General features: G+C 38.7%; 1 protein-coding gene across 1 annotated transcript in view; it reads right to left on the reverse strand.

Moving 5' to 3' along the window:
* The window catches only part of EIF3H (eukaryotic translation initiation factor 3 subunit H), an 89,791-nt gene that overhangs the window by 46,164 nt on the left and 22,275 nt on the right, over positions 1 to 21,352 (reverse strand). Inside the window, exon 2 of the mRNA XM_074577711.1 lies at positions 20,280 to 20,436. Coding sequence (XP_074433812.1) covers positions 20,280 to 20,436 — 157 coding nt within the window. The remainder of the gene's footprint in view (positions 1 to 20,279; positions 20,437 to 21,352) is intronic.

Raw genomic sequence — 21,352 nt, forward strand, 5'->3', positions numbered from 1 at the left:
TAATCTCACACTCCAGGTACAAATCATTCTCTTATCCCACCTTCTACCTCGTGTTGGCAGCTTTACAACCATTTAAACTCCCTACTACATACGCTGGCTTGGTGCCCCGCAGCAGACATCTCAGACACAGTGCACTTTTGTGGTTGGGCTACCTACATTTTCCTGCATGAAACAGGGCATTCGGTTCAAGACATCTGCAGCTTCAGGTCGGCTGCCCAAATACACAGCCTGCGAGCTGCACGCAGGCATCGCGTTTTTGGCTGCACTACTACGAAAGCCATGAAACTTCTGTCAGCTGCATGTAACAGATACATTGCCAGATACCATCTAACTCACAGGAAAGCTGTAGCGTAGGAGGAGCAAAAGGATCACTGGCCATCTTTGTAAGTTTAACTTTTAATTGCATACTTTTCAGAACGTGCGTTGGGTCTACAACCAGTTCTAACGCTTACACTTCATCCATCATAATGTTATTTAAATAATATATTAGATGAAGCCTTCCGTCTAAATTAATAAAACAGATCTTAACTTTGGAGCAGGCAGCAACACAAACACTGGGAACTCTGCAGTCCCGATTCGCCGGTGATAGGGATCCAGCAGAGGCGGCAGAAAGGATGGTGCAGCAACGAGATGGCGCTTTTATCAGCCTGGGCTGCAGGTCAGAGGATCGAGGAGAGAAAAGGCTTCAAAGAGGAGTGCGGGGGAAAGAGCAGCGGTGCAAGCAAGGGCAGGTCTGCTCTGCGTTAACGGGACAGGCTGGGGGAAGGAAAGAGGAAGATCAAGGAGGGAGATGAAAATAGCTGTAAATCAACCGTTACCCTAACGCTATAATCTGGGTAGGAGATGGGAGAGACATTAGAAAAGAGGTGGCGGTAAAAATTAATTCACCATAAAGTGATATTCCATACGACAGACGGAAATAAAAAAATAAAAAAAAAGAAAAAGCAAAACACTTTAGAAAGTTAAAGAAAACACAGCATTTGCAAGGTTCCAGATAGGACGGAAGAACAGCAGTTTCGGAGTCTGCAAGTGTGGGTGACATGACGACAACAAAGCTGATTCAAAGGCGGCCTGGTGGGACACTAGGAAGGAAATGCAAAACAAACCATAATGATGATCAAAGTTACACAACACTGGCCCTATCCGCTGTAGCTCTGCATTCGCTATAGCTCCTAGTGATGATTTACTAGTATAAACAAAGCCTTTTCTTTTTTCTTCCAGCAGCTCAGAAGTGCTGTGCAGTTCCCCAGGCCTGAAACCGAGGTCCCTTTCCATTCTTTTCTTCCAAGTCTCTTTTGAATATTTTTCCCTTTTCGCAGAGCCAACAGCAATAGCGTTTTATAGATGTTCAGTGCGCTATACACCTTTCTGCTACACAGAGACAAAGAGAAGCACGCATATACGTTTACAGAAGTCCTGACGGGAGAAGAAAAGTATTCTGGGAAGAAAAATACCAACGGCACTTCTAAATGTTTCATACTTTCTAAATTAAAAGAATGCTGAAGTGTTTAAAAGCACCTGATCAATTATGTTGCTCATGTCACAATGCATTAATTATCTTACTACCTAACAAAAATGGTGGGTTTTTGTTAATTTGGAGGAGTTTGAATGGATTTATAGACAAAATATAGTTAGTATTAGTAAATAACTTCAGTGAAAGCTTTATTTATTCAACCGTGTCTACAATTCTCTTAACACTTTTAGCCATTTCTTGATAAAACCAGAACGGTGATCTCATTTTTATCAAGATATGACAGTGATCTTCCATGAGAATGGAAGCTGTATTACTTTATTCCCGTAACAGTTTCCTGTAATGTTTTAAAAAATGGGGATGGGCCTTTATCTGAGCCAAAGATCTGCAAGACCTTCCGAGGAAACAAAAACAAAAAAGTCTACCTGAGACGAAGGCCCTGAATTCAGCAGCACCTTTCCCAACAGTGGCTTATACAAAAGTGCGCTGTTAAAAGTAACTACCACAATTTTTATGCAAATTTACAATAAACAAATAATTTGATCAACTCGTTTCCATACTTAAACACACATATTTGGCAGAAAGACTTAAGACTATGGTGGAAGTTGTGTCACTATTTTAGCTAACTTAAAAAAAAGAGTTAATGGGAATTGGGGCTGTACATTAATATTATGCTTTGACATTTGAAAATAAAAATTGATGGCTACTGTTTGCTTTGTTTGGCCAATACCCTTTTAACATTAAGTGTAATACCACGTTTGAAAACTGACCCAGATAGAAACAGACTCATTGTGTAAGATACCTGGAAGTCTCTTAAATACATGGGCTAGGTCCAGCTAACCACAGGCAGTCACGGGTCTATCCCCATTTCTACGGCACTTCCCAGTTCACGCCTTTACAAGCAAGGGTTGGGCTCCAGATCTCACTGGAAGAGATGTGGAAGAGGACCCTACCCGCTCAGCCCTTGCTAATTACTGCAGCACAACTGGCAGGAGTTCGAGGACTTGGGTCCACGCAAGTCAGTCCAGCATCTCCTGCGGACATGTGTTTGAAGGTCTGACCAAGCTTTGAAGCGAGCTGAAGGACAGAGACACAACGATGAGAACTTCTGAAGAAAGGAGGTGTGAAATAAGGAAGGAGGGGATATATACACTGCACACGGTATATATACTGCACTGAAAACACAGAACTGCTGCTATTTTAACTAAGATCACAGCATTTCTTTGCATGCAAAAAAATTGTCAACATTAAAACTAATTAAATATTTAGCTTAATAATTAAACTTTATTTGTCCTGAAAGAGAAAACATGGCTTAATGAAACAGGTGCTTGCATATATTTAATGAACTTTAAATTTTACACTCAAATTCCTAAAAAATATCAAGGAAAAATTTGATTTTACAGAAAAAAAAAATATATGAAGGCTTTAACATTTGAATATAATTTGGAAACAAGAAAAAAAATCAAAAGTGGGGAGGATTTGCCCTGTTTTCCACCTACCCCCCCATCATCCCCAAATGACATGTTCTGATATTATCATATGCCTGCGATCTCAAAGACATTTGGACATTACACTGTGCTTACCATGTTCACATCAACTACTTTCCACTGTGTCAAAAGCGGAAAAACTGCAACATACACAACTGAGTAAAACACCAAATAATGAAAAGTAAAACATTTTTTCTCCTTTACGCAATTTTGAGATAACTTGAACTACAACTTTCAAGATGTTTTCATACAAAGTCCAGGTTTCCATTTCATAACTCTAAATATTTTCAGTGAAATCAAACCACCTTCCTATCAATCCCTTCACAAATGAAAACTTCCACATTGGAGGGTGGGGTGTGTGTGTATGGAAAACATTACCACACAAGTTGAACACATTACGGATGTTGAAAAGCATAGATTTTTGGTAATTTAAAAGTCTCTTTCGAATTCAGGATAAATAGGATATCAAAATCATAGGGACTGAGCTAAAAGTCATTTGATAGCTGTTTCCTTCCATTACATATTGTTCGTAGCGAGCCCTTGGCTGACGTATCCTGTGAGACCTCCCCAGACCTCCCCTCAACCTGCCATAGCCTACCACCACCCGTAAAGTCTTTCTCCTCCCGACTCACCTCACCCTCCCTCGATATTATTAAGCATTAGCTGTTATCTTGTTATGTACTTAAAAAAAAAAAAAAAATAGAAAAAAAAGTTATTTTCAGCCTCAGTGCCAAGTACCTGATAAACTCAGCAAGAAAAGTAGTACTGTTAGAGGCAGAATAATATGCTTAAGTATCCACAACAAAACCAAATGCACAGACACTATCAAACACGCAGTTCTCTTAACTCTGCCAATCAGCAAAGTCTCAAAAAGTTACAACCTAGGCATTTTGTATGTGATGGTTTTATTTCAGAGGGACCTGGATAAACTTAAGAAGTGGGCCCACAGGAACCTCGTGAGGTCCGGCACCTGGGTTTCAGTACAGGCTGAGGGATGAAGGGGTTGAGACAAGAAGGACTTGGGGGTACTGGTGGATAAAAAGCTGGACCCGGGCCGACAATGTGCACTCACATCAAAAGAAGCGTGACCAGAAGGTCAAGGGAGGTGATTCTGCCCCTCTACTCCGCTGAGACCCCACCACATGGGGTCACACAGACAGCACCCGGTTTTGTTCCACATAGGAGCACCTCTCTTACGAAGACAGGCTGAGAGAGTTGGGGTTGTTCAGGCCGGAGAAGAGAAGGCTCCAGGGAGACCTTATTGCAGACTTTCAGTACTGAAAACAGAGCTTATGAGAGAGATGAGGACAAATTTTTTAGCAGCGCCTGTTGCGATAGGACAAGGGCTAACGGTTTTAAACTAAAACAGGGAAGATTTAGACTAGATATAAGGATGAAGTTCTTTACAATGAGGGTGGTGGGGCACTGGCACAGGTTGCCCAGAGAGGTGGTAGATGCCCCGTCCCTGGAAATATTCAAGGTCAGGTTGGACGGGGCTCTGAGCAACATGATTAGTGGAAGATGTCCCTGCTCATTGCGAAGGGGTTGGACTAGATGACCATTAAAGGTCCCTTCCAACCCAAACTATGCTATGATTTCATCTCTGCAAAACTGCATCACAGAATCATTTAGGTTGGAAAAGACCTTTAAGATCATTGAGTCCAACCATAAACCTAACACTGCCAAAACCCACCACTAAACCATGTCCCCAGTTGCCACATCTACATGTCTCTTAAATACTTCCAGGGATGGTGACTCAACCACTGCCCTGGGCAGCCTGTTCTAGCACTTAACAACCCTTTTGGTGAAGAATTTTTTCCTAATATCCAACCTAAACCTCCCCTGGTGCAACTTGAGGCTGTTTTCTCTCATCACTTGTTACTTGGGAAAAGCGACCGACCCCCACCTGGCTGCACCCTCCTTTCAGGTAGTTGTAGAGAGCGATAAGGTCTCCCCTCAGCCTCCCTTTCTCCAGGCTGAACAACCCCAGCTCCCTCAGCCGCTCCTCGTAGGACTTGTGCTCTAGACCCTTCACCAGCTTCACTGCCCTTATTTGACACGTCAAAATTTTATTAAAAATGAAGACAGATACTTCCCATATTCGAGTTATTAAGATGGATCAGATTTTATTAATTTATTAACAAAAATGAGCAGGATCAGAGGATGGAACTAAGTGTTCCTTCTTTCATGTTAAAGTGCCACTTAAATGCATGAAGGGAAACCAAAGGAAAATTGTAAGGAGCACATTCACGTCGTACAGAGGGCAGTGCTGGGAACCAAACGCTGGACCAGAAGCCGGCTGTTTCACGGTGCAATGCAGAGCTGCGCAGATGGCGATGCAGCCGTGCTTACTCGTGACACCAGCTCCTAAGGGACACGGCTGCAACACGCCAACGTACACACCTCCTTATTGATGCCCACCCTGATCCCTCCACCCGAGACGGCAGCGCAACCGCTCCATGTGAACTCCTCTGTCTGCTCCCAGCAAGCCTCAGTTATTACCACTGCTCTCCACGGCACGACGCAGATGTGTCCCACATCCGCTGAAAATCATTTACTGTTTCAGATTACAGGGCTTGTTTAACAGGTGCCTTTGTCTCAAGGTTGACAATTTGAACTAGCATCTCTCCCACACCAATTTCTGATTTGAGTACTGCCTTGGTTTTAGCAATCCCTCTTTGTATTGTGTCAGATTAAAATCTAAATCTCAGCGATGACAAGGAACATTGACACTATAAACAGACAACTCTTTAAAGAAAGTTGTGATCAAAGCATTGAGTAGCCTAATAAAACCCAGGTGGCTCTGGCTTATCATACTCCATACTCATTATTTCAAGTGGCCCATTTAACAAATTTCCAGGTGACAACAAAAGAAGGTTTGTTGCCAGTTCTTTCATTCCTGGCTCTGCTTATGTATCTGGTGCCTTTCGATAAGAAGGTCTAATTTAAAAGAAAAAAAAAAAAGTTAAAAAATACTTATTTTAAGAGTCAGGCTTTTTGCCACAGTTGGCAAAACCACAGAAACCAATGTGGCTTTGTATTATTCACTATCTACATAAAGCTTAGCTAATTACAAAGGAGATACCAAATGACTCATGTTTGCCATAGTTTTCTGTGGGCCATTGTGTTTGTCCTGGAAAGTCCAAAAAAATTTAATAGCAACTTTAACAGACTTAATACGCAAGTTTCAATTAAAACCACAGTCAGTATTTTTAACTACTTTTGAAAGTCTTTACCTTTAAAAGGAGTATAAGCTCTGCTTGCTGTCAGCAAGCAGACAAAAAAAAAAAAAAAAAGATGATTTGACATTTATTCCTCATTTTAACTTTGTGCTTTATACATCCAAATACATCAATTAATTTTTCACTTGAAACATCATTATAAGAAAAGTGGTTTGGAAGATTCAGTCAAACGTCACAGAATGGAGCACTGTGAATAACAGGAACCCGTTTTCAAATGTCATTTTAAAAAGTAAAACCAAGAGCTCAAATTTCTACATTTGAGGACGGAGGGACTTTTTGTTTTTAATTCTGCACCACTGCATCAAAGTAGAATTTTACAAGGAACTCTGTCATCCCTCACCCTGCCGTTCATTATTTCAAGTAGCGTCTTGCTTTCCCTCCCCTCCAAGGACATTTTAATTTCTGACCCACTATTCCAATTCCTCTTCAAACAAAAGAGTGGATAAAATTTTTGCATGGAAATCAGGTTTCGAAGTCTAACATTTTTAAAATGCTATGGCATTTAGTGTTCCAAACATCCATTTGCCTTTCAGTTATAACTGAAATTTCAGTTTCCAAATTAGCCAGGTAGAGATGCCAATATTCCACTGAAAGCCATTAGGACCTGGACACCTAAACTCCTGTGTCGTTTCTAAAACGTTTGAGCAAGTATGTGTTTGTACAATGTTGAGGACACCCAGAGCCAGCTGACGCCTGCGGGCATGAGCACAGTAAAGCATAAATCACATTACGCTGCCCAGTTTGAGAGCTACACAGCTTTCAGGATGGGAGCACTAACCTTGTTCCAATTTACATCTGAACACTTCTTACTCCCACCTCCTCACTCCATCTCCTCAGCATTTCTCTTATCTTCAGCACTTGGTACCTATTGGAAATCGTCACTATATGACTCCAATTCTAGTTTCTGTAAATTGATTAATCCCAAACAGATCCTCAACTTTTTTTTCATCTAGTCTTCCATCAGTAACAAACCACTCAATCATTTTTGACACTGTGTTATTCTAACAAGCACATGACCAAAAGATATAAAAAAAAAAGAAAAAAAAAAAGAAAACCGACCACACAACAAAAAAAGACCAAAAATTTCCAAGGAGATATCTCATTCCTATTTTTTTGCTTTGGAAATTATTCTTCCTATTCCTGAGGAGAATTGCCATGTTTGGTCTAGTTTCTGAATACCTGGCCCTGCGACCTTGTCTTTTTTGTACATGATGAGAGCTATATAACCAGAGAGGAACACATCAAGTCTAGAAAATCATCCTCAGTAGAATTAAAATAATAATAAAAAAATCCTGCCCTTCTAGCTTTAATTACTCCTTGTACCACTCAGGAATATGTTTTTCAACTAGAAGAACCACTTGGCTCAGGGGACGAAGACCTTCAGAATTTCCTGAGTAACAAAGACCTCCATTTTTAAGCGTGCTGCTTGTTCCACCGCGTGAGAAAGGCTTTGGAGGCTCAGTGCGTACCAGGAGTGGCACCCAGTGTCCAAACCGCATCCTTACAACAGCGGCTGCAGTTCCCTTCTCAAACGCTCTTCCCTCAGCCCTTTCTCCCAGGCTGCAGCCACAGAAAATCAGCAGCTCTACGCTTACGCTGTACATTGCATAAAGTATACTTGAAGTAAAGCAATTTACATCAAGCTTTTGCCAAACTGTTTTAATCAACGGTGCATAGATGAATCAAATTCTCAACTATTTAATGTGGAAAACAACTATGAAGTCCGATAAAATTCTTCAATTAAGTCATACACAGCTATAGATCTAAACTCTGAATGAAATCAACTTTTGCGTAGAATATGGTCTTTCAACTGTATTCAACAACTGACTTAATAGCCACCAGCTGATTTATTCCTGATCACTGGTATTGCTTTAATAGCCCAAACTAATTTTCCTAAACATGCTTTGCTAGAGCGGAACTAAAAATCACTTAAAGAATTAGGAAAAAGAAATATTTTCATGTTTTGCAGCTATGTGGGATTTTAAAGATCATCTATCGTACTTGGCTAAGACAACGGAGTAAAAATGAGAGCAACAAATCTAGCAAATAAATTCCTTTTGTTTCCTTACAAAATTGATCAGAGGGGTAAGACTTCAGTTTAAACAAGATGCAACACCTGGAGTAAGCTCTAAAGAAAGCTTCCCCTAACCTGCTGCAAAAGCTACAATTTCTACTTTTTTTTTTTTTTTCTTTCACTATCACAAACAGTTCAGAGTTGCACGAACTGGATTAAGATAAAACACTTAACGATTAGAACAGCTATCTGAAAGCACCAAACAGCTATGACTCTACTGGTAGATAAGAACACAGTACGGAGCAATACAAACTGCTAAAAAAAAAAAGTAAAAATAAAATAAATAAATTAAAAACACCAAAAAACAACCGTCCTAGGGAGAAGGGGAAAAAAAAAAAAACCAAAACCAACGCGCATCTATTTCCATCTACACGTGGAAATCAAATTGCAAATACCCCTTTTAGTAATTTTGCCAGACTTCAGCTGGTCAGCTTTCCTGTTTCACCATATCCAAACCTAAACCCCACCACAACCTCTCTCCCCTCAAACAACGAAGCCCGGCGTTGCCCATCTGCCTGGCTGGCTCGCATGTGCTCGTTCGAGGAACCTTTCGTGCACCTCTTCAGGAGTCAAACGCCTTACAGCTAAGTGAAGTTCCGAGTTCACAAGAACATAAAAGATTAGATCTCAGTTATACTGCAAATATCTCTGAACCAGCTTTTCTTTCCAAACCAAAGGCACAAAACTGGCACAATATAACAGTTTATCGAGATCTCTCAAATCCTCATGTTCAGTGTCTGTAGTGCCTCCCTAACTCACCCCTCTAATTTCTCTGCTGCATAAATGCACGGTATAAAAGCTCCAAGATGTATCACACAGATTAGAGTTTGATTGATATATATATATATATAAAAATATATGCATCCACACACGTATATTTTTAAATATACACATATTCAAACACACATATGGAATAGCATGTTCAAATCTTGTTGAATTATTTCCCCCTTAAGATTTATTTTGTTTCAACGAGACTTCCACTTGCAAAAACATGCACACATCGCACAGCAAATATATCTCTGTGAGGTGCCTAATATGGCCAGGGAAACCATTATGATTATTCTGTGCCCGCTTATGCATTGTCCTACAAAACAATAAGATAGAACAGCAAGAAACTAGCAATTAAGAGAGTCTGAATGCACATCGGGAATCACTAAAATCCACACTAGCCAAGTCAGGAACAATATGACTGATGAATAGGCCATATTATATTAGGATTGTTAGCAAGTGTTAAAAAATTATCCTTAGCAGATGTCCCTTATGACCTAAATATATCGCACAAAGACTATGCCCGTCTTGTTTTCTAAAAAAGTTCTAAGAAATCTTTCCATTTCTATTATTGACTAAAACTCCACAATGCTGCATGTTGGCTATAAATATTTGCATCGCGGATTTATCACACTAAACCTACAAAAACGTACCAGTATTTTACTGAAGAGTAAACAATCTATTTTAACGTGTATTTTTCTACTGCATGAATTTATGCTGAACTGAAGCATGTAATCCAATAAAAGAAATCAAACTGTGTATTCAGCAAACAGTGAAACAAAAGACAAGCTGCATACTACAGCAACTTCTCGACCAACACACCACAAACCAAAATAAAGTAAATGTCTTGAAGTTAGATGGCCGAGAACAACCTTATCTGCAATAAATACATTTTGCAGATACAGTCGATAAGGAATTACATAAATTTAACCTACTATACAGTATTAAATGTGCAGCTACGTACACCCGGTAGAGCTTTAAAGAAGTTTTTATTTCCTTAAATTTTACTGTTGTTAAGATTCTATACTCTGTCTCACCACACTACAGCAAAATGCAAGATTTACTCAGTTTGAGCTTTTTCAGTTTCTCCATACATTTTTGTCTGCACCACCGGATTTAACCACATTTATTAAACTGTAAATAAATGAGGCTAAAATATAGATCTAAACTTAAACTCTATTAAGGTTTGGGGTTTTTTTTCTCTTTTCTATCAAAGACTAGTATTTCTCTAGAAAATCTTTTAAGTTTAGTAATCTTTTTGAATCCATATCTTATCCCTTCAACTCCACTGTTGCAGTAGGTTTCCCATTAGCAAAATGGATTTCAAGCCTGTTCCTCAAGTATTCAATATTCAGTACTGAACCTTGGCTCAGTAACTCATCTCTGTCTTTCTACCAATAAAATAAGCATAAACACTGTAAAGAAAAGAGGTGCAACTTGGGTTTAATGTGTTCTATACCTCAAGTATGTGTAATTTTCTTCTAAAGAGAACAAATGCTACATAATTTTTCCAGATTACGCAGTTGAGAAATCCATACAACATTAGCGAGCAAGAAACAAGAACCAAAGAGATTTTTCTTAATTTACTACTACTTCTTATTTCAATCAGTTTCTATTATTTTTTACCCAGATGTATTGCTTTGAATTGTTGTTCAATAAAACTATAGGCATTTCCTTCATTTTGCCTCTCAGAATAAAATATTAGCACGTGGGATTTGTTCACTTTGCCGTGCTTTTCTTCAGCTCCCTCAAGTTTATTGCAGCTTTCTTCAGGGAAGGAAATAGCTAAATACTTGTATTAGCAAAAAAAAAGGAAAGGAGGAGGAATGGAAAGAGGTAATAAGAAGGTGTTAAAAGAGCACTCTTTTCCTCTTGGTCCAGTCACACTGGGTGAAGTGTTACCAAAAGAACAAACGAGCTTAGAGTCAAAATATCTGGGCAAAGCTACGAGGGGAACGCGGGGACCACAAGCAATCGGTGTCTTAAGAAAGGACGTGTCACAGAACAAAACAAAACACGCAAAAAAGCGCTGAGAGCGCAATCCAGGCAGCCCAATGCAAGTGTCCACACCTGGAGTATGTTGTCCAAGACTGAAGCGTCACCATCAAGGATGAAGCAGAAAGTATCTACCAGAATTGACAACACCGACTTTACACGGTCTGGGTTTCCTTCTGGATAAACCTTTACTTCCTCCAAACACAGAGGTAGACTAAAGCTTCTACTTTTCTAACTTCTAGGCACTCACGAAGGCACCTACCTCCATTGGGTAAGATGAATACAGGATCTACCAAGATATCTATCATGCGTTCTAGCAATTGCCTGAAAAAAACGTCTTTTTCCTGAAAATACAAATGGTTATACCCAGACTTTTTTCCTGAATTGCAGTACAGCAAAATTCAAATGCTCAGTAAATGACAGAGCACTTGGGGGGGGGGGGGGGGGGGAAAGCCAGTAAGTTTCACCTTTGCCATATGTTCACAGCAATATTATTTCATAACTTAACCTGTAGTAGAACAGCTAAAAGAACTACTCGGGAGTCTGTCCTTTTAATAGGAACTAGCATATTAGATATTGTTTACCATAATATTTCCAGAAGTTAATGATAAAACACAACCATGAGGTCATTTCCATATGTGTGATTAAAAGTGTGGAGGAACATAAATATTTTCGTATTTCAAAGTCCTCGTATATTCCCAAAACTGAACAAATAATACATGAATTGAATTTGTAAAAAAAAATCAAACAACCTTTAGATTCTTTGTAACTCTTAAATAACCAGTACAGTGTCTCTCCCCTAATAAACAGTAAACGTAAGGCTTATTGTTTTCAAATCACTATCACAAACTATAACATAGGCATAAAATTCAGAGATTGATATCTGAAATCAAAGAACAGATATTAAACACCCGAATATACTTCTATTATTTAGTTATCCTCTTCTGTGCACTTTAATGTCTTTAGTCAGAGTTGAGTTGATCATATTAGCAAGAAAAATCAAATTCTGACTAGCCAATTTGTAGTATTTTACGTAAATTGCAGAAAATAAAAAAAAATTGTACTTTCATATTGTTGATTACATAAAAATTAATGAGTTTCTGCAAGTGTTACAAAACTATATGAAATATCCATATAGCAAACTAAATGATCATACATCATGATTGTAAGTAAAGAATACCTTTAATATAGAACACAAAATATGAAGTAAAAAACCTCCTGGCTTCAAGGTCAAAACTTGCATATAGTGAAATGGCTGAATGCAAAACCGAGCTGGATGCAGTCTTCCAGCTCATTCTAACGCTGCTACAAAATAGTTACATACAGTAAACTACTTATCACTTAAAATAGATGCTTCTCTAACTTCATTTTTAGGATTACTAAGTGATTATTCTTAAGCATAATTTTCAGTAACTTTCAGCATGAAAGTATTAGATATGTTAATATCCATTGCAATTGTGGGTTATTAAAAAAAAAATCAAACAAACTATGACTGAATTTTTCAGATTTTAGGCAACCACAGGGTTATGTTTAAAATTACTCAAGGAAAAATGCCATGAAATATGTTTCCTTAAAAAAAAAAAAAAAAATGTGCAGCATTTCTGTGTTTAAAAGCAAATTACACTAACTACTTTTGCAGCAAAATCTTAATGGAACTGGATTTAAATAAAACTTTAATATGCCTGGTGCTTTAAAGAGCAACATGATTTCTCTTTTCTGATCCAAAATCAAACGTTGAACAAACGGATTTACCTACCACTTTAAAGCATTGCCTCCCCAGTAAAAATCAACTTGAAAATCCAGAAATGCAATAAACAAAGCATTTCAGGCATTTCATGCGATACTATCAGAAAAGGAATCGTTTATATGCAGTTTTTAAGTCTAGGAGTATAAACCTACTTAACTAAACTAAGAAAATCCATCACAAGTGCCATCTCCTCTTCCTTAGTTACAGGTGGTAGGATTGGGAAGAGAAGAGAACCTGCAAAACAAGAAAGCTCCTGTTCTGCTTCTGGGGTACATATAGACACACACCCCAAAGTCTCTGAATCGAGTTCTACCCATCTCTCTCCCTCTATACATATGGTTCCTTAGAACAAGCGGCACATTTAGGCCGATTTAAGAAACGGGCGGGGAACAACAAAACACTGAAGTCAGTGGAGCTGTATTTAATTCAATGCACTTTTGTATTTTTCGGAGTACAGCTGTATCGACGATTTCATGACCCCGATGGGCAGAAGAGGGGGTTTACCCGCCCGGCGCCGCTCTCCCGGCGCGGCGGCCGCCGGTGCGCGGGGCGCGAGTGCCCCCTAACGGGGCTCCTCCGGCCGCCGCCGGGCCGGGGCTCCGCCACCCAGACGGCGACACCCGCGCCGACTCTTCACTTTCCTCTCCTGTACTTCGGGTACTTAACAGCGCTTTTTCTTAGGGCTTTATATTACAAAAACATACTTTGTGGGACGATGCCGTATCCGATACGGACAAGTCCACGTACGTGCCGTGAAAAGTAGCCTTTTATCTGAATTTCTTTGCCCGATAAAGACAAAAGCCTCCAGCAGAGATAAGTCTGCACAGTATGAAAACTTCCACAAAACCTTTGACGTGCTGCATGCCTGCTACTCCACTGAACCATTACAATTACGCAAACAGTGTCAATATTAGTTTCCTTTTAGGAAACAAATGAAGAATTGCACCAGTGACAGGTAAAGTACAAAATAACTCGGGTGTGATTAGCAGCTTTATTAAAGAATCTTGATTACATGATACATCTTATGACACGACAACTAAGCACACCTAATAACCAACCCCTCTGTCAATCGGTATATTCCAATATCAGCTCTGGCAACCCACAAAAAAGCCTCAAAACACAGAAGCCTAGACAAGACTGTTTTCCACGTTTAGCAAGTGATCATCCAGCCTGTATCAAAATCACCTGAATTTCTCTTATAAATAAATCCTTATCAAGTCTACAAACTATTTCATGCATTCTTTACACCCAAATGATACAGAAAAAAAAAATCCACCTTACAATTCAATATTCTTTTCACATAGAGCACAAAGTGAAACATACAGCTCCATACTAAATTGGAGCCAGAACCAAGGCTGTGATTTAGGAGCTTTTGAATCATCTGTTCCCTGTCCTCAGTCAAATAAAACTCAAATTTCATATAACTGGATTTCTGCATTTCATAAACGTTCCATTTTCTTACAGTAAAAGACAATACACACGACCTTCTCTATTTTTGCCAATTGTTATACCTAAAGAGAATAAACCTAAGCAAAAACCAGAAAAAAAAATGGTCAGCTGAAGTTGCGTCTGCCTATTCAGAACACAGTTACAGCATGTTCAAGTTCTGTCCTGCAACAATAAAAGAGAAATAAAAGATATGCCTTTAAGATACAACATTAAGATAAACCTTTAAGTTAAGTTATAATACTAGCAGATTTTAAACGGGAATAACTGGAAGCTGTTTTCACAAGAAAAACTGTAAGAATCTAGTGTTGACAGAAGCCTTTACGGAAAGGAGATGAATCAACACAGCTAGGGGGCTGTGATTTAATGACATCGGGACTTCTACAGCATTACTAGCAAAAGAAATCAACTTTTACGTAGTCCATTTGGCCCCTATAGGTATATATGTGCTGCCTGGGAGATTCTGGTTTGACCATACAGGGGTTTCAGGCACCTTAGGCGTTCCAGTTGTACTCACAAGGCTGTTTGTGAAGCTACTCTATTAGCTTAATAAAAGAAAAAATATCACTCTAGAAAACAGTAGCCTTTTTAAAAGATGCTTTTTAAAAACCTAAAACCACCCACCAAACACCACCACACCTGTGCACTGAGACACAGGATGCTGGAAAGCATAAGGACTCGTGTGACTTTGGTCTTGAAGCACCAATAACATCAAACCAGCCTAGCAGACCACAGGCGTCACTTCAGGAAATGCATCCCCAAGAACACGTCCTCCAATAAACCAGGAAAGGCCTTAACACAGCCAACGCTCACTTCATTCTCACTGCAGCAGGCAACACTTCAAAAGCACACATTCAGTTCATTGTTTTATCTTAAATTAACTTTTGCAAGCGTGTTCTTTTTAGCAACCTGAAGCCTCTGCTTCTGCAAGGATCACGTATCGCAGGTACGGGCAACACTGGAGGTAAGGCTCGGCAGTATGAATTGATGCTATCTCTGGCCCATCAAAACCCTGAAAAAGTACCCTATAGGAGTTAGGACGTGTTTCTCCAAATGCAACTGCATTCATTTGAGGTTAAATAGAAGCCACAAGTAAAAGAAACAGTGAGTGTGTTTGTGGAAATGTTACACTGTCACTTCTACTTGTTACCGATGATACAACTAAATAACAACCTACAGCACAGAAAAATACAGGTATTAGGATTTTTAATCATCTAGATACTTCTAACCTGAAAATTGAAAAACAAAATTAACCTTCTCAGGTAAGAAAGTAAAAATCATTTTGGGGGGCAGGAAGGGGTGGGAAAGAGAAGGCAGCATCACCTTTTCATCTGAAACATTTCAGAAGGCATCTAATGAAAACTCTGCATAGTTACAAAAGAAGAAAAAGTTACCATAATCTAGAACTTATTTTGATGTATCATTATAGAAGTGTCTCAAAGTTTCTATTGGCATAATTACCACAGCACTTCATTTATTATCTCAGCTTTGCAAGTAAGGTACTAAAATATATCAGGTTGAAATAGTATCTGTTTCAAAATACCTTATAAAATAATGTCTCACAAGACCTATAAAGAATTACAAGATGTATACTATATTTTTAACTGTTGCTTTCCACGAAAGCAATATAAATTCCCTTTAAACAGGGAGAAGAGCTACTCGATTAATAGCACTAAAGATAAAAATAGTGAAGTGCAAAGGACTGAACTTAACATGTCACTTAGAGACACCATTTAGTCAAGAATAATTAAAACATCTATTTCTTAGGAAGAAATATGTTCATGCATTACACCTTTTTTGTAAACCTTAACTGAAAGAAAGCAAAACTATGCTCAGACAAAAGCTGGGAAGTGCCCTAAAGAGAAAATAATTCTCCGAAAACTACTCTCACAAAGACAAGTTGGGGTACTGCATCATTTCACAGAAGTGCCTAAGCCAAAAATCCTTAGAGCATAAATCTGATTTTCCCTAAACAAGAGTTGAATCCATCAGGTGGAGAATGGAAGGGGTGGGGGTGCAAGAATAGGGCTTGTACACGTAAGATAACTGAAAGCAAATTTTAATTTTAAGATCTGTGTTTTGAGAAATAAATTCAATACCTATGAGGATTTAAGTGCACTAGTAACAAGGAAACACAGTTATCTGAAAAGTAAATCCTGCCCAAAAGTCCAGAGTGCAGCCCCAAAACATCGTGTTGAAGCATCTTTTGTTGGAAGACTCAACAACATACCCCCGTTCTGCAATTTTCCTTCATTACCTCACACATCATCAACTCAACTTCACCTACAGATTTCTAACACAGAGCTGGGTTGAACCCTCCCGCCCCCTCCAAAAATCTTGTGCTCTGGCAGCAGCAGGCCAACCTAGGTGTTTAAGACTTCCCTGACAGGAAAATCTTACCAAAAAATTACACTTTGTAAAACGAATCATAGGAAGACGACACTGGAGGAGAAACTTTCCAAGATGAAAAACACCTGTGAATTCAGAAATGGTAGACAGTCCTCCCAGACTTATAACAAGAATTACTTGAAGCTAAAAAAAACCTCTCATGTTTTCCGTAGTTTCTAGAAATAGTTCAATTCAAACTGCACTAAAAAAACGTTCTTGCGCTAAAAGAACAAGCTTGGGTATGTTGTTTGTTTTAAATCAAAAATCTAATCTTTGAAGGAATTCTGTTGCTTCCTTCAAAGGAAATAGATCTATTTTGTTCAAACAGACAAAACTTAGTATTATCTCAGGCATTAGCAGCAAGAGACAAAATGGCAGCATAACAAAAGCGTATCTAATCATATCTGAAGAAATGGTTGTTGCTAACAAGTTAGAAATACATCTTTATCAAACTGATTCTTAAATGTCATGCATACCTATTTCAAGTTCAAATTAAGGATACTTTCTTAGCACCCTCAAAAATGTGTTTTACATTAGATTCACTCAGTTTAAAAAAGGAAAACATGAGCTTAAATGTCTCTTGCCAATTATCCAACAGTTTATTTGCTCAAATATCACCCTCCTGTACGTAAGCTCAATTCCCTTGACAACAACCACCTCAAGACCACAAGGCAAATGAGTATTTTTCAGGAGACCTGTTCCTAGAGCTCCTGCAAAATGATATAAAAGAAATGATTTTGGGGGTGTATTCATTCAATTCTCAGCACAGCAAATTAGGGGTTTACCAATAAATAACTGCACCGTGGTTGCTCCCAGTTCCATCCCCTCAGGAGAAGGGCAGCTGAGTGTGGCCCTTCAGCCAGTGCAACAGTCCCTGCAGAAACATAACATGAAGTACAACCAATAGTCCACTAAGACATGATTTCCACAGGCCCAGAAACTTGGAATCTCAATAGGATTGTTTCTATTGAGAATCTTGGGGAGGAGGGGGGGGCAGGGATTTTAAAATATATATATGCACACTAAGCAAGAAGAAAAGAAAATACAACTTTATTCTGACCAAAGAGAACAATGTTAATTATCATTCTGGGTGATGGAGGCACTAAAATGCCAAGACCCTTATTCTTTCCTTCCATATCTCTGGGCCTGAATTTGTGCAATTATATAAAGCCAGTTGTGATACTGATGTAACCTACAAGTCTTAGGGGGAGGGAGGTGCCCTTGTTTGGTTTGGTTTTTAGCATCCTGAATTTTAAGGTTCTGAAATATAACAAGAGATTTCTCTGCTGGAGTATCTGTATCTAGAAGAAAAACAGAATCATCTGAAAATCTGACCAGATGCTTGCGTACAGAAACACAGCTCCAGGGAAAACAAACAAGAAGTATTTATAAAACATTAGTGTTTTTCACATGGCAAGACAGAAGACAACTCCATACAGAGCCTAAAAAAGTACCTAATGCTCATCTGGCAACCTCAAGAGCCATTTTGTTTGTGTTTTCACCTTCCCCAGCCTCTACCACATAGGTCACAGGGCTGACCAGGCCCTAAGTAAAGGGAATGCAGAATGAACACGGGCACCATGCGTTGCCCAAATGGTTCAGTCCATTTAACCGTATTTCACTGAGAAGAATACAGAGGCAACCTCTCTGTGATTCATACGGTAGAGGCTAGGGAAGATGAAAAGCAACACAAAACATCTCTTGAGGTTGTCTTACAGGGTTCAACTATCAGAAAGGAGTTTGTAGCAAGGCGGGGTTCGTCTCTTCTCCCAATTAACAAGTGATAGGATGAGAGGAAACGGCCCTGGGTTGCACCAGGGGAGGTTTAGACTGGATATTAGGAAAAATTTCCTCACTAAAAGAGTTGTCAAGCATTGGAACAGGCTGCCCAGGGAAGTGTCTGAATCACCATCCCTGGAGGTATTTAAAGGACAGGTAGATGTGGCAACTGGGGACACAGTTTAGTGGTGGACTTGGCAGTGCTGGGTTACTGGTTGGACTCAATGATCTTAAAGGTCTAAATGATTTTGTGATTCAGCACAGGCAAGCTCCCACGACCTGGCTGCAAATTCCCTGTCACTGCTAGAGGCGTGCGTTCACTTTCCACTCTGGCTACAGGTTGCTCTTTCTGTGCCTGCAGCACAGTAACAGAAAGTCAACAAGGTAAGACATCCAGGTGAGGGAAGCTCCACAAGCATTGCCTTTTGCACCGTACTTAATGACAGGATTATTGCCTATTTGCTAAAAAGGGAAAAAGAAAGACTGGTAACAAGAGTCACTTTCCTGGAATAAAGTTTCTTCCAAGTAGAAACAGCTGAACCTCGAATACAAGATCACAGGCTTACAGCTTCAGCATGGCAGTCATCTACGGTGATAATAATCCATCTCGGAAACTAAGAAATTTATTTCACTCCTTGCTTGCCTATCAGCTACACGGAAATAATTTAACCATTTTCTACAGAAAAAATTGAAGCATGGTCTCCAATTAAAAATTTAATTACTCCAATCCTTTGAAGAGCTCCAGAAGAGGAGGAATCTTTAAAACATCTTTTAGGCTTTAATAAAATACAGTTCTGACTCAAGCACCATTTTAATGTAGGAGAATCAAGATTCCCTTATGTTTTGCGTGGGTTTTCTTCATATAGCAAATTGTACAATCCCACAACAGAAGCAATAAACAGTTAAGAAACCCTACCAACTTGCGAAGAATTCTTAAAGTTACTTGTTTCAAAGGCAGAGTCTAAGATTCTCTTATAATAAGATAAAATATTAATAATAAATAACCTCATTATAAGCAAGAAAAAGCAGTTTATACTTTAAGTAATCTCACTTATACTGAATTATCAAAATTAGATAGACTCATGCTTCCAGCAACTACTTTGACTATATTGCGTCTTTAGTTACTGTTGAAGTTAAACTGTCTCTCTTTAAGGCCTAGCAAAGAAGCGTTTCTGCTAGTATCATTAAACACACACACACACACACATATTACCAAGATTAGAATTTTAAGCCTTTCAAGTTTACTTTGTAAGTTTTACACCATTCTGTGTCAAGCCAATTATACTGACTTACAGTGGCAATGACCATCAAGGAAACACCAAGACAGACAGAAACCACTGATGCTACTTCTACCTCACTTGGAGAAGCAAAAATATCACCCAGATTTCAAGTTAACCAGTCCCTTTTACACTGACAAAGTTCTGCTCTCCAGGCTTTCAATGAGTACTTAACACACACAAATCAATCTACAGAGAGGCAATCTACAGGCCTGACTACATACATATGTGCATGTATATATACATACATAATACACACACAGCCATTTTCGTAAAAAGCTTTAAAATCTATACGAATTACAGACTGGAAATTTATGTAACTTCCTGTGTGCACAGTCTTACTCTAAAATAAGTGTGTCATATAATACGGTATTTATCGCTGTTAACTTTTCTTACATAGACGAGATTTCAGTCGGACATGCAGGATGGCACTGTGAGTTAACCCATTGATACCTCAAGTCAAATAAAACCATTTTCTGATCACACAGAAGCTTCTGTCACTGTGGGGAACAAAATAAAAATCCTTCTTTGCACATAGGGATTTTTATTAATTTTTTTATTTTTTTTTTTTTTACCCTAAAGTTTTGCAAAACTGTAACCATTACCTTCATCGAAGTCTGCATCATCTTCTGTATGCTGAGGGAAAGGGAAGCAGTTTGTGATTTCAAGTCTGTCATCCACCACAAGACCCAGCAGCACTCCCTGGACCACTTCATTCCCCTGTCCTTCTTCTTGGTAATGTTTAATGATCTTTAACACAACCTAGGACACAAAGACAAGAAAATCATATTATGCAATGGGTTTTTTTCTGTCCTCAAACTATATATTTGGAATTTTTAAATTCTTGAAGTGTTGCATAAATTAGACCCGCAAACCAAGTGAACTACTGGCTTAAACACCAGCAATTTTAATACAGGTTGAAGAACTGGAGGATATCCTAATATTACAGGAGAATAAAAAAAAGACCATTAAATGAACAGTCAAAATACAGTTCTAAACCAATTTTCTGCAACACCCTTCTAAAATGAAATATTGATCTTTTTTACTTTACCTTGTTGCTGTACCTGTTAAAGGCTATTTTGTAGGGGCAATAAGCTCCCCCCTGAGGGAAACACTGCACAAGAAACTACCACAAAACCTTGAAAGTAACTATGCAGAAACTGGTAGCAAATTTTTAAAAGCCATGAAATGCACCAAATTTCAGTTGTGTTAACCTTCAAAATTACATCTCATTGCAGTTTTACTTCAGATGATAATGTAATTTATATTTTGTAAACTATGTGTCAGAGGATATTTAAGAATAATGAATGACAGAAGAATGAAAAAAGGAGCACAAATTACTCAGCGTATTTTTAATAGTACAGTTCTCACTTCCTTCCCTAAGTCTGAACTCCACAATGAATAATTCTCATGAGATGATACCGTAAATTGAAACAGTATGAACAAAACCACTCAAAAATAGCCAATCATTTGCCAGAAACACTTTACACTTAAGTAAAATTTTATGCTTAACAACAAGAACCAGAACAAGATAAGACACTAACCACAATCACAGACTTGAAAGAACGTATACTTTGTCCAGCACAAGTGGGTTTTATTTCACTAAATCCTAATCCATCCAAGCAAAATGCACCAGAAAATGTCTGATAACTATGTTGTCATTAAAGCAATAGCACTT

This window comes from Larus michahellis, chromosome 2 (assembly GCF_964199755.1).
Source record: "Larus michahellis chromosome 2, bLarMic1.1, whole genome shotgun sequence".
NCBI lineage: Eukaryota > Metazoa > Chordata > Aves > Charadriiformes > Laridae > Larus > Larus michahellis.